The sequence below is a fragment of the Sciurus vulgaris genome, assembly GCF_902686455.1.
Source record: "Sciurus vulgaris genome assembly, chromosome: 7".
NCBI lineage: Eukaryota > Metazoa > Chordata > Mammalia > Rodentia > Sciuridae > Sciurus > Sciurus vulgaris.
The window spans coordinates 108,343,055-108,357,771 of NC_136467.1; the positions used below are offsets into that span (position 1 = coordinate 108,343,055).

The 14,717-nt window shown below is 34.1% G+C and overlaps 1 protein-coding gene across 1 annotated transcript; it reads left to right on the forward strand.

Annotated features, from left to right (window-relative positions):
- Positions 1-977: 977 nt before the first annotated feature.
- On the forward strand, positions 978-11,647 carry LOC306665567 (cysteine-rich secretory protein 2-like; the record flags this gene model as incomplete). Its single annotated transcript, XM_079147193.1, has 7 exons — positions 978-1,058; positions 4,235-4,351; positions 5,090-5,177; positions 6,907-7,052; positions 7,569-7,666; positions 9,509-9,597; positions 11,520-11,647. The coding sequence occupies exons 1-7, from the start codon at positions 990-992 to the stop codon at positions 11,645-11,647; spliced, it is 735 nt and encodes a 244-aa protein (XP_079003319.1). The 5' UTR covers positions 978-989.
- Between the last annotated feature and the right edge of the window lie 3,070 nt (positions 11,648-14,717).

Sequence of the window (14,717 nt, forward strand, 5' to 3'; positions counted from 1 at the left end):
CAAAATAATCATGGTAGAACTACATCTAATGGGGAACTCAAAAATACAGTTATTTGTATATGTTATGTACATTTCTATGTTGTTTTTGTTATTGTTCATATATATAGTTATGTATTAGTATAGGAATTATTCAAATGAAAATATGTCTTCATTGTGTTACAACAATTTGATTTGCTTTGTTGAAACAATGTCCCTTTCAATGTTAATTGGCTTTTAAGTCATAACAGGAGGAAGATTAATTTCTGACATTACCTAAGAATTTACCATTTTCATAGTAACTATTGTAAGCCTTAATTCCTTCAGCTGCAAAATTTAAACAGTCACACCACACTGAGGTATAAGAATGAAGTTATAGGTTGTATTTTTACCAAAACCATCAATAAATTTCATTTCTCTCCTGCTTATGGACCTATTATTGGGACACACTATTTATAAATCAGTGAAACCTGAGAAGTTGCCACAGTAAATTGTTTGAAATTTTGTCCCTTATAGAATTTGCATGTTCCAAACTCAGGAAATAAATCAAGACATTATTCCTTTAATTTACAAATAAACAGTTTATAAGACTAACAATGGGAAGATGAGTGCTTCCCCAAGGAAGTGGTCTTGCCTCTTCATCTGTAAGACCTAGGATTTTCTGACACATTAAGAAAGAACACCTTTGGCAATGAGTTGCTGAGGGTCTTTTAAAAGAGAATGAAAATATTAAATAGTCTTTGTACCAAATCATGGATTAAACAAGCTTGAAAAGGCTAGACTTTCAATTCTTTGATTCTATTTGTATTTTTCTATGTAAGGAAATTGGATAACATGAGGCAATAAATTTGACAATATAACACTATATGGCAGTCCTTGTCACATTATTAATGGATTTGGGAATCACTCTTCCATGGTATAACTTAGGTCATTACATTGGTTTTCCCCCTCTTAGTCCCATGAATTGGTTATTTCAGTGAAGACCTTTGTTTGCTTTGACTTTGTTTCCAGCAATGGCTTTACTCCCGGTGGTGCTACTTCTCATTGCTACGCTGCTTCCATCTTTATCTGCTGATGGAAAGGTAAGATTAAAGTGAAACTCCTTTCAGAGCTATCCAACAACTTCCTGGGATGGCCAGCCACTCTGAGAGCAAAAGCATATGGTATGGCACAGAATGCTCATTGGTAGCTCAGAGCACTTGACACGGCTGTGAGTCAGGAAGGTAAGGAGGCAAAGGTGTGCTGTCCAGGGCAGGAACCCCCAGTCACAGGTGACTGTTGAACACTGGAAAAGATAAGCTGTACTGAAGGTTGGAGATACTCATCAGAGACCAAAGATTTAGGGCAAAAATAATGTCATTTATACATTAAATACACAAACACTAGCATTTTAGGTATTTAAACAATGGATTAAGTTCATAGGGCTATTATGACAAATTACCACAGGCTTGGTGGCTTGTAAGAAAAGAAATTTATTCTCTCACAGTTGTGGAGTCCTGAAGTCTACAATCAAGTATCTGCAATGCTGCAATTCCAATGCAAGATTTAGGAAGGATCTGTTCCATGCATTTCTCCTAGCTTCTGGTGGCTTCTGCCAATTCATGGCATCCCTTGACTTGTGGTCACATGACTCCAATCTCCACCTCCACGTTCACATTTACCTTCTCCTCTCTGTCTCTTACAAAGACATTTGTCATTGGTCTTAGGGCCCATTTGGATAATTCATAATGATCTCATCCCAAGATCCTTAACTTAATTACGTTCACAAAGATGTTTTCTCCAAATAAGATCACATTCACGGATTCTGGGAATTAAGACATAGACATATCTTTTGGGGGACTAACATACTGTATAAATAAAATATATTATTTAAAGTAATTTAATATTTTTCCTTCTTTAGTAGGGCCATCTGCAACTGAAATTGCTTATGATGCTTAAATTACATTTTGAATGGACAGCTTGGTCTCTGAGTTTAAAATGCTAATGATAGTCCTCCTGCTCCAAGATCTTTTCTGATTTCCTTATTTCTTTCCATTTCTATGTAGTTTCTACAAAAAAAAAAAAAAATAGCAAAATATTTATGTAATTTAAATTGAAATAAATTTCTTCACATACTGTCACCACACTTAAGTTTCATAATTACTGCATAAGATTTGAAAAGTTTAAAAGAAAAACTTAACTCTGAAGACCATACTGTTTTAGGTATGAACAGTCATAGAATCAGTTTGTGAACACTTTATTATTATGTGAAGTCTTGAATTCAAATCCTTTATTTCTAATGGGTTCCTTTGCTTTAATGACCTCAGAAACAAGGTTATTCACCTTCTTCCATGAGGAGCTGTGTAGTGCTCAGTTGGCCAGGAGAACACAGCTTTGGTCAGTGCTATCTGTTCTTACACCTTCTTCTAACTCTGGGTATTCCAGACAAAGACTCCTCATACTGGAGAACTCTGACATTTGGTTCAGATTTCACTTGGCATTCAGAAATACAGATATTGTGTTACAGTGATCAAATTGTCAGTCTGGAGAGAATCTGTTCCTCACCTAGGACTGTATTAAAATAGTTTTCTGTCTTTCTTATTTTCTCTCTGAGATTTTCTTTCATCACATTTCCTAATGCCTTTAATATCTCTGATCCATCTCTGGTCTTCATTTATAAAATCATTCTGCCTTTGGCATCACTACTGATCAGAAACTATGTATGGTCTGGTGGGTATGATTTTCTATACCTTCTCAAGATGGCTTAGAAAATTTATTCATCGTTCAAAACCCCAATCCAAAAGAATTTTTTTCTACGAAGACTTCCCCAAACCACAAGTAAGAATAACAGATTCTTCTTCCTATTTTATAGGTCCCTCTCATAGTTTTGCTTATGTCTTACTGTCCATCCAATATGAACCCTTAAAGGATAGGTAGCTATCATATTTTATTCATTTTATTCTTAATACTTCACATATTTTCTGATCCCAAACAAAGCTCTATTGATACTCATTTTGAAAAAAAAAATATCTCTTTTCTAAAGTAGAATTTTTACTTACAAAGCAAGATGGCATAAGAAGCAGAAAATAAGTACTTCTTTTTAAGAAACTACCGTTTTTATGTTTTGAAATGAAACTACTTGACAAGGTTTTTTAGGTTAATAGAAAACATCAAGCAATGTTATTTTATGCTTTGATAAATGGCAGAGATTGGCCACTTCTGATGTTAACATGTGCATTCTTTCTTAGGAGGCAGTAGATGTGCTGGATCTATTGATACAAGGCATTCACTAATATTACCTTGTCCTTAGGAGGGAGAAATAAACACATACTAGATTTTGGCAATAAAATGCAGTTAGTAGAGTACTTGAAGAAACTTGAGGGAACAAAATTTGGGAGGAGGAGGGGAGGGCGATGTATCCCAAAATTATCAGAAAAATTCTATAATGGGCTCTGTTCATTTAAACTTGCACTTTGAAATCTTTCTTATACTCATGGAACATCAAACCCTTTTTGTTAATATAAGCTTCATCCTTAATTAACAATCCACATGCCCTATTCCACCCCAGGCTTAGCTCCCCTATATCCACAATTACAAAGACAAATTGAAAATATCAGTATCTGATTTAATATCAGTTACATTTTTGTCATTAAAAGGAACAGTAAATCTGTTAGATGGATTTGCTCCCTCCAAACATTCTTGAAGACTTTTTTTAATATTCCAAATATATCTTTTGAGTTAGCCTGAAAAATGTGCTACACAATAAGTAAAAATCATTTTTTCTGAAGTATTGACTGGGTTGACATATGCTCGGATTAAACCTAAACATTCTCAAATGCAGATACCATGTCATTGCAAAGTGGCCTAAAATGTTGAGGATGAATCATCTCCACCCTCATCCAATCTTTCTGCAACCTGATCAGATATGAATGCATATGCATGAACCTTTATGGTTTTAAAATATTATCACTCATGTTTAACAAAAAATTATATTGAGAATTCCCTTGAAACCAGAAGTTAGCATGTGTAGCCCCAGAGTTTTTAATTTATCACGCCATGAATTGCTCCCCATTTTCAATGCTTTGGTCTACTTTCCTAGTTAAGTCACAGCTTTGGCTCAGAAACACTGTAACATTTGACAAGAGCTAGTATTTGCTTTTAACATTTGTGCAATACTACATAACTAAATATACACTTCATGATCTTTGTGACTTTTTAATTTATTCACTATTATAAGAAAATTTTTAAAATGTTTTAAAAGTTTCCTATTTTCCTTTAGGATCCAGCTTTTACTTCTTTGTTAACCACTCAAACCCAAGTGCAAATGGAGATTGTAAACAAACACAATGAACTAAGGAAATCAGTCTCTCCCCCTGCCAGCAACATGTTAAAAATGGTAAGAAGCAGTAATGTAAGCGGCATGAACTGGATGCGGAAGGAGCAGACAGCTGGCAACAGGCATCTCTTTAGAACTTCATGGGTTTGCAACATTCTGTCTCTATTTTGCTGTTTTATTTCACCTTTCATATGGGGAGGACTGTGTTTCTTATTTTTGTTTGGAAAAATGGTTAGAGAACAAGTTGAGAATGACAAATTAAAAGACAAATCTTGGAGCATCCAGCATGAAGTCATCAGTTTTTTGTTCACTGTATTTCTAGTCTTAAGAAATCTCCTTTTCTTCAGGGCCTTTGTCATTATTAATATAAATGAAAGCCCTACATCCCAGGGTTTGTCCCTCAAAGCCAGGTATCTATCATAGGAAAGGAATAGGCCTCAAATGCAGCTGGGAATAATCTAGGCCAGCTTATTAAAATATCATTCGAATACTTCACATGTCTATTATTTAGAGTACCATCATTACTGGAAATCCTAGGCATGAATAGGTAATCAGATATTCTTATCATAGGTATTTCTCTCCTTAGACACACAACCTGTGGATTTCTCTTTGTGTGGAAATTGGCACTGGTACAGATAAAGACATATGGAAAATGAAGCCAACAAAAATGCATTTTAATAACAATGATCATTAGATAATACTCCTACCTGAGTTTCAAATTATTGCTTATAAATCTACAGATTATATGCTTCCTTGGGGTTAAATCATTAAGTGTGTTTTTTTTCTTTTGATATTTAGGAATGGAACAAAGAAGCAACAACAAATGCCCAAAAGTGGGCAAATAAGTGTACTTTACAGCACAGTGATCAAGAAGAACGACATACCAGTATGTGGATGAGCAAATATTTGTTGAATAAATGAACAAATACAATGATAATAGATTTTTGTAGACTTTTTCATAAAGCAGACCTTGTGAATAAATGCTGCTTATACTGCTGTCTTTTAAAACTCAAATGATTTGTATGTAAGTAGAGAGATGATAATGATAAGGACAATTTTGTGTGCATATTTGTTGTTTACATTATTCAAATCATTTCTCATGCAGTATCTCATTTCTTCCTCCTTACCAACTCATGAGTAATACAGGTCATGTATCTCTATTTTGCAATTTAAAGATTAGAATAAATTTGGAAGGAAAGTGACTTACCCAAGAACACATTGAAGTAGTGTCATATTGAAAATTTTCAGTCAAGTTCTATGATTTCTAACAAACTTTCCTTTTTGTGATTTAACTTTTTCAAAATGTAATTTTTGGATTCATAAAATACACTGAATAATGTTGACTTGTTCCTCAGTTTTATTCCAAAACAATGTGCCCTTTTAAAATCATATTAAAAATGATCAGGTTCAACATTCACAAAATTAATACTTTGATTATATTTATTTTCAAATGCTTTATACCAAGCAGACACGTATTTTGTATGCACTAGGTGCTCATGATGCATAGACAGCTTAACTCAAAAAGCAATAAGACACATCAAGTTTATAAAAACTACAAGAGGAAAAACTTGTATGCATGAGTTTTACATAAAATATTTAACTTCCTATCTAGAATAACATATACACAGGCAAGTCCAGTTTGAAAGCAGTTAATCATTCACCTGTTATTTTAATTGAGCTATTTATTTAGGTAGATGCTATAATAAAATTATAAAGAGAGATGATCATATTCAGTGGAAGACTAAAAACAGTCTTGAAGATCCAAGCATACTGTCAGATTGTTACTTTCTTCACTGTTAAAAAAGATATTCAAGAATATTTTAACCTCTTTGCAAACAGCATGTAGACATTATATTTCAAGCCACTGAAAGGTGAATATTGATTAAGAGCCTGCAAAGCATAGAAAACATTTCTGGGCTACAAAGTATGCGTTACTCACTCCCTGAGCAAAATTTGGATTTGTGACATTTTGTTTGATGGTAAGGGAACAGTTTTATGTTTGCTGGGGTCAGTTGTCTCTCAACTGGGACTCTTAAAGACTGTCTTAAAAGGGTTTTATTAGGGGGTTGGGGATATAGCTCAGTTGGTAGAGTGCTTGCCTTGCAAGCTCAAGGCCCTGGGTTCAATCCCCAGCACCAAAAAAAGAAAAAGCCTTTTATTTTTTACACAGAAAAATGAACATTTTTTGAGAGTCCTATTTGTGAAAAACTTCTGGTGAGGGTAGTAATAGCAGGAGAGAAAATGCAATTAAAGTTGGTGGCTGCCTGTAACAGGGATGCATACAAAATGAAAGCAGTAAGGTACACACACATGAAAAACTTGGTGTATAAATGATTGCATCCTGGATAATCCAGAGGGAGGATTTTTAATGAATGGGATCTTCTCAACCTATTAAAAAATTTGCATGTTCAGGCCAGCCTCCATATTTAGGCAATTCTGTTTTCTAATCTGCTTTAAAGTTGATCCAGAGTTAAGACAGCCTCCTCATATTGTATATCAATCAGCAGTTAGCAACTATGGACCCTGTACTTGAAAGGCAGCATCTTTGCATTTGTGTAGTCAATTTCTTTGACAAGTTTCATTGTCTTCCTCATGAATGATCTGCTCCTTCCTAGCTACAAAATGTGGTGAGAATCTCTACATGTCAAGTGACCCTGCTTCCTGGTCAACTGCAATCCAAAGCTGGTATGATGAGAGCCGTGATTTTACCTATGGTGCAGGACCAAAGAATCCTTTCGCAATTGTTGGACATTATACTCAGGTCAGAGGAATGGGTGAAAATTCTTCTGCCACAAACATTATAAGTTTGGGGCAGCAGCTTGAATAATCATAATAGTCAGCATTTGGCTGATAGTTCATTGAGATCTGCTATTTTTATCCATGGTCCAAAAAAATGGTTTTTTAAATATTTTTAGTTGGCAATGGATTTTTATTTTATTTATTTATATGCAGTGCTGAGAATCAAACCCAGTTCCTCACACATAGCAGGCAAGAGCTCTACCACTGAGCCACAACCCCAGCCCCCAAAAAATATTTGACAGGGGAACATACTCCATATTGCTACTATAATATAATAGATAAGGTTGTGAATGTACATGAAAATGTATTTGTGTGTGTATGTGACTTTGATTCATTAAGTTTAAATATTTTCATAAGATATGTGGACATAAACTTAACAGTATCATCTTCAGTATTATAGTTGCTACTACTTCTTTTTAAATATTTTCTACTTTTCTAACATGAACCCTGATATACTCATTCCCTTATGGATTTCTAGGTTGTTTGGTATTCGTCCTTCCGCGTTGGATGTGGAATTGCCTACTGTCCCAATCAAGAGAGTCTAAAATACTTCTATGTTTGCCAGTACTGTCCTGCGTAAGTATACATGTTAGAGTTTAATGCCAATAATTCTTTCTGCAGTTTAATATTTTAAAATTCTCACATATTAATCCAAAGTAAGAGAATAATTCAATAAAGGAGTCATACATTTTTAGAAACAATGCTTAAAACTGAGACACCTTTAATTTCTCAGAGTCCAAGTTCTCAGTTGCAAATAAAATACCAAGCTCTCATTTCTAATTTATAAAATTACATCATTTATTTAATTATCTTTCCTGAGGTTTGTGGTTACTCCAGGAGCACATATGGTCTCTCTCTAGGATTTGCATCGTCAGTGTACTAATTTCACACTCTGAGTCTCTAGAAGCTTGATGATTAAGCAAGAGATGCTGGTAGAATTGCAAATAGGGGTTGGTATATTGCAATTTCAGTCCTTTCTTCAAATAGTCCCACTCATGTTTATCTAAACAACACATTATTACCATCACAAATGACTCATCCTTTGAAGAGTCTCAAAGAGAACTTAATTATATTTCAGAATCCAGAAAAAGGTAAATTTTGACTTTTTCTTCCTCAGAATTTTCCTAAGAAATTCCATAAGTATCTTATGGCTTGATGTTAGCCAGAATCATTCCCTTTTCTCAAACAATATGTTTGAAATTATCCTCAAAAAAATCTATAATGAAGATATATTCATAACATATCATTTTTTAACATTTGAAATTCTTTATTACTGTAGGGAAGGAGCCCCAAACTCAAATACGCTATAGGACTTGTGTAGACACAGATAACCCAGGTGATGGAGAGTGAGTCCATTTTGAGAAGGTTGAACTGCAAAGTTGTGTTTCTGCAAGCACTTATCAGGGTTTAGTGGAGAGAACTAAAAGCCCTCGGAGAATGCATCCAAACTCAAAGCCTGGCTCTCAGAACAGGACGCTGAAGCCAGGCTTAGGAATTGACAGTTGGAATGAGTGATGAGAGGAAGCAGGGGAAGGATAACTCCCAGAACATTCTTCTGTCTCCTTGACGATTTTTTTTTCGCAGTGCTCACACACATAACGGCTCTGATCTCTGCAGGGGAACAATCAGGTGTATTGCCTTGGGCCCTCATCCCACTTGGCATGCTTGAGATTTGAAATCCTGTATAATTTCAAATTAATTAAGGGACCCATAAAAATAATCAACCCATGGTTTAATCAGTGTGAGATCATTTTGCACTGGGTATTGGTGTTTATCAAAACTTTTCTTAACTAGCATCCTTTTTTATTTTTATCTTTATTTTTTTAGTAACATAAAAATCTCACACAGGCCAACTCTAGAAACTCACAGAATTTTCTTCAGCATGTGTTCTCAACAACACACAAGTCGCTAGTTAAAAATCACTACGTCCATCAAGAGGGAAAAATATTCTGAAGCTTTATTTTCTATATTAGAGAAATTATGGTGCTTTTCATCTTTCAAATATAAAGATATGGTAACACTGAGCATTCTTCTCTTTATTGTAACCACCTACCTCCAAAATCTTTCTCTCCAGGAAATATGCTTTGCCCCTAATAAGAGTGCATCACCTTAGCAAATTGTCTGCATTTATTGGAGATAAAGAAACTGATACTATGTGAAATATTATCAAAGATTCTATATGCTAGTTCGTAATTGAATGGCTCAGCTGTGTAATTATGACCAAAGAGATAGGTCATTGTATGAAGGAAGCATTTTCTTAATTTATATTGCTTTCTAACTTAATGCTTTGGGAATTATAGTTTTTCAGTTTTGTTGACATCACTAAAAATGGCAGATAACTATTTGGCAGCTGATGCCTTAGAGTATGATCCAGACAGCAAATTAAAGACATTTGACACTGTGTATTTTACATTTCAGTGGTAATAACATGAGTAAAAAGAATACCCCTTATCAACAAGGAACACCTTGTGCCAGTTGTCCTAATAACTGTGAAAATGGACTATGCAGTAAGTCTGAAGTGATTAATTTGCTACTATAAGAGAGTTGACGTTCTTTCTTTTTATGAATTAAGAAATCTCCTAAACTAACCAATTAAATAGTGTATGCAAGCAAAAGCCAGAAAGATACTTAATAGTGTGCCTAAATAAACATCTTATACAACTCAGTAATGAAAAAAAATATTAAAATATATGCCGTATGTGTAATCTACCATCAGTGTGCTGTAGAGTTGATTAATATCAATTATACACTTTCTGACAAATAGTTTGTTTCATCAAAGCTAATATCACTATGCCAAGTTATTCTTTTAATTCAATGTATAAATCTAAGGATATTGAGATTATATTATTGCTTAGTCTAGGCCAAATACTACTACTATTCTTTTGTGCCAATAAGTTCATCATGTGAACTTCTTCATTTCTTTTCTATAGTATAATTAGGATCATAGTGTTTACCCTAATAAATGATCAAACACTCTATAATCTGATAATAGTTTGAGTGCATTATTAATGACAAAATCAAATCTGTATTCAGTATTGACTCACAGAACAAACATACTGTTGCAAAAGAAAAGAATAAAATGTCATGTGTCTCAATTTTAATTGTCATAATTACAAGTAAAAATAACTGCTGGCGTTCTACAGCTGGGGTACATTCATGAAAATTATTGTTAATGGTAGAATCAACCTACCCTTCACATGCATTCGCTCAGTGGTTAGCATTCTTTCTAATTCAATTATGTAGTTATAATCCACTATATTGATGATATCAAGGCTATAAACCCACTAAGGAGGAAAAATGTTGAATACTTATACCACTGCTGAATGCTGCTTTTTAAGAAGTTTAGAATTCAACCCATTAGCAATGAGCACACAAGAGAAAGATTTTAAACAAATAGTGACAAAATGAGAATTGTGTTTCATAGAGAACTTTCTGTCAATAATATGCAGAACTGTTGAAATGGAAGCCAGTTAGGATACTATAGGAAAATATGGATTTTTAAAAAGTAGGTATCATCATTGCAGTACTGGCAAAATAAACAAACAAGACAATATTTGTAATCTGCATTGGTAGAGTGCTTGTCAAAAGGAGAGAGAAGTTTGAAATGGATCCACCTGCAGGCTTAAAGGACTGTGTAGTTAGAGTATCATTTCACTGAGTCTGCAGGAAAAGTACAGGAATCCTCAATCTGTTGTGATAAGTTTATTTTAAATTTGTTGAACTTTAGAAACATTCAGAAACATCAGGAGAAAAAAGAATATTGTCCTCTTTTTACATCTGTGATCATTCATAAAGACTATTTACACTAGTCCCATGTGGCCTCTGAACACTTGAAATAGGCCTAGTAAAATTACAAAACTAAATTTTTATTTTAACTTATTATAAAGTTAAATAGCTACATGTAGCTAGTGACTCCCATATTGGACTCTGGAGTGTAGAAATATATGTGTGTTTATTTTACTCTGCCTGCTAAGGTAATATGATAGGTAAGTACTTTTAGAAATATATCACTGGCTGTGTTTGGTGGGCACACCTATAATCCTAGCAGCTTTGGAGGCTGAGTAGGAGGGGTGCAGAGCGAGTTCAAAGCCAGTCTCAGGAACTTAGCAAGACCCTGTCTCTAAATAAAAAATAAAAAGGGTTGGGGATGTGGCTCAGTGGTTAAGCATCCCTGGGTTCAATCCCTAGTACCAAAAAAGAAAAAAGGAAAGGAAAGAAAGAAAAGAAATAGATCGCTGGATTAAAAGTGATAGATTAATCAGTGAGCTCAACTAAGATATCTCACATGTCCCTCAAGACATGAGTTATAAGTGATGCTGACCTGTTTGCCCCCTCCTCCCTCCTCCCTCATACACTTTGAATGTATGAATTGTTTTGCTGCTACTGTGGAAAATGACACTAAGGTAATTTAAATCTGTTTTCGTTACAGCCAATAGTTGTGAATTTGAAGATCTCCTTAGTAACTGTGAGTCCTTGAAGAGCACAGCTGGCTGTGAACATGAACTGCTCAAGGAAAAGTGCAAGGCTACTTGCCAATGTGAAAACAAAATTTACTAAAATGCCTAGTGCACACTGTGCAGGACAACGTGCAATAGCTGCATCACTTAGCAGAGACATACCCGGGAAAATTGGAGGCATGCTAGTTAACAATGTGATTCCAAATGGCAATGTTTTTTCTCCTGGATCTTTACAGAAGTGTCTCCTACAGCAATTTACAAAAGTAACATCAGCTACCAAAACAGCTTTGGAGTTGGATATAAATTTGCTGCTTTAAGTGTAATTAATCAATTTAAGAGTTTTGAAGGTTGTATAACCACAGAACTTGGGGTCATAGAATCAAAAAGGAGAACTACATGTCTCCTAAAACAACATGATAAACAAAGAAACATTGTACATCATTGCCATCCCTACGACATGGTATTTTACCTGCATAAAGAATGAATTCAAAGCTTGAAATATACCTTTGTCTTTGGTCTTTCTTTCAAACAAAAGTAATTAGATTTTTAAATAAAGGCTTATCTAAATAATTACAGGAATGAGATTCTCATGCAGTGTTTTTATAGTATCCATAATTAACCCCAGGTAACTAAGCCCAGATAAATGATTATTCAGAGCAATTTTTCCAAAATACTGTAAAATTAAATTTTAACAAAAGTAGATCATCAGTTCTGCTCTTACTTTTTCACTTTTACCTTTAAGTACTCTCCTTATAGAGGACATAAGCCAACAGAATATACAAATATAGACTTGTAGTAAAACAAACATGGTCATTAATATCTCAGGGAGATTATGCATAAGTCTCTACATAATTTTTTATTTAATATTGCTAATAACAGGTTAAAGTCAGCCCATTTATAGTGGAAAACTAAAAGTTTTTTTTAAAAAGTTATTGAAGTTAGTCAGAAATTAAGTCTGGCCAGACAGGTGGTGAAATATTATGAGTTACTGATGCCTCTAAGATAAAACAGGTCATCTGAATCATTTATACCATTAAAGAAATCTAATTCATAATTCTAAAGTCTTAGAATTTTTTCTAGGCTCAGATGGCTTCACAGTCTTTTTTATGATATAAAAGTCATGATTTATTTTTAGTCTGTTTGCATGCACAGATGTAAATGTTAGTTCTGATTTTATTCTCTTTTTTAATTTGTTCTAATTTGACAAACACTTTTTTAAAAATACCAATTTCACACGATCTGTTTCAGAAAATTGAGTGGAAGTAAATACTTCTCATTTATTCTTTGAGATTAGTGTTATCCTAATACTAAAAGAAATTTCAGGAGGAGAATAAATACAGATCTATAGCTATCATTCACATACAAGGAAAAATTCTAAATAAGCCTTTAGCAAAATTAATCCAGCACCGCAGAAAAAGGAGAATACACCCTGACCAAAATTTTGAACAATTTACCTAGAATAAACCACAAAAATTAAATATCTGGAAGATATGTCACCTGTCATGAAGCATGTCTGTCATATATTCAGTTCTCCATAAATTTCATTGGAAATTCTTCCACAAAAATAGTATTTCTCCATCCTAAGTTTAATAGCTCAATTTCTCATAAACCATGGTTTATAATATTTAAACGTATATCAGGGATGTAGAAGTATTTATTTTTGTAACTGCAAGAGTACAGAGATGCAGGGACAATGTGAAAAACACAGAATTTTCCATTTGAGGGTTTTTGTTTGTTTGTTTTTGTCGTGCTGGGGATTGAACCCAGGGCCTTGTGTTTGTGAGGCAGGCACTCTACCAACTGAGCCACATCCCAACCCCATTTGAGGGTTTTTTTTGTATAAAGCACATTTCATTTTTGATGGGTCATTTGAAAGAATTTAAATGCAGAACCATCTTAAGGATTTTGTTGTAAGGTTAAAGTTACTTTTGGGTGGAAGATCTGATCTGTGTTTTGAATATTTGGAAAACCTTTGCTATTCTAAGAGTTTTTAAAAGTATATCTAATTCTAATGTTAGAAAGAAATCTAACATATAAAAACTGCCTTGGAATCTTTGAAATGTAATTGCTAATTAACAATCACTCAAAACATTTTTTCTCACTAAAGTTTTTTGTTTTTTTTTTTTTTTCAGAAATGTCCTGTTGCCTTACAACTTGATTTATATGATAAAACTCACCTCATTCTATGATAAGTGCAGTAAGTTGTGAGATAATGTATAACAGTCCAGCTTTTTCCTAATTTCGATGATGATGATCTTATACTTCTTTAATCACATAAAATTTCCAAAATTTCTAAACTGAATGTCTTCAGAAAAAGCCAGCATCAAAGTCCATAATTGCACACAACTCCAAATATCCACAAATGCTTGATGTTACAAGCTTTGCTAAATCCCTCTTCAGAGTGAGTGTTCCCAGTGGACACTGTGGCACCACTACTGACTGGCACAGCCCCCAAGCCGCTCCTCTATTTCATCCACCCTTGACTGGTCATGTGTTTCCTTCCACATTCATGCACTCATAATTCATTTATTTCTGAAATTTTATGGTTCCTCAGTCACAATGTTCACTTCCACACTTCCTTGATTTTGTTTATGCTGGATTTTCAAATTCAAGTCTGATCAGAATCTCTTAATCTCAGTTCAGTGTTTCATGATGTGACTCCTCTCTCTTGGATCCCAAGGGAAATATATTAGTTTTCTTGTCATGAAAGCCTATTCAATAACGGAGTTCACCCAGGCAAGAAACATGCCTGTTTAGTCCTGTGGGTTGCAGGGCATGAACTGTGCTGTGTGCTAGTCGGACATTATTCCATATTCACTGCAGGAATGCAGCGGTCTTCATCACCAACTCTGCTCTCGGTCAGGCATTTATTAGGTGGGAGATAACTAGGAGTATGGAATATGAAAAATAACTTCATTGATAGATAATATAAGTTTTAGAAGATAAGGAAAATTCATGACTATGTCTCCAAATGCAAACTATCTTTAAGTTATTGACTGACACTTATTAATCCCAAAAAAGCAGATATAAAATTTTAAAGATGAGAAGGTTCCCTTTAAATAACTGAAAATTTTTCTTTCATAAGCTCATTTTGTCTTCTAAAATACCCTTACACTGACCACTGATTTGGCTTTCTCTCTCTGGGAGAGAGGAAGAATGTATCACCTTTT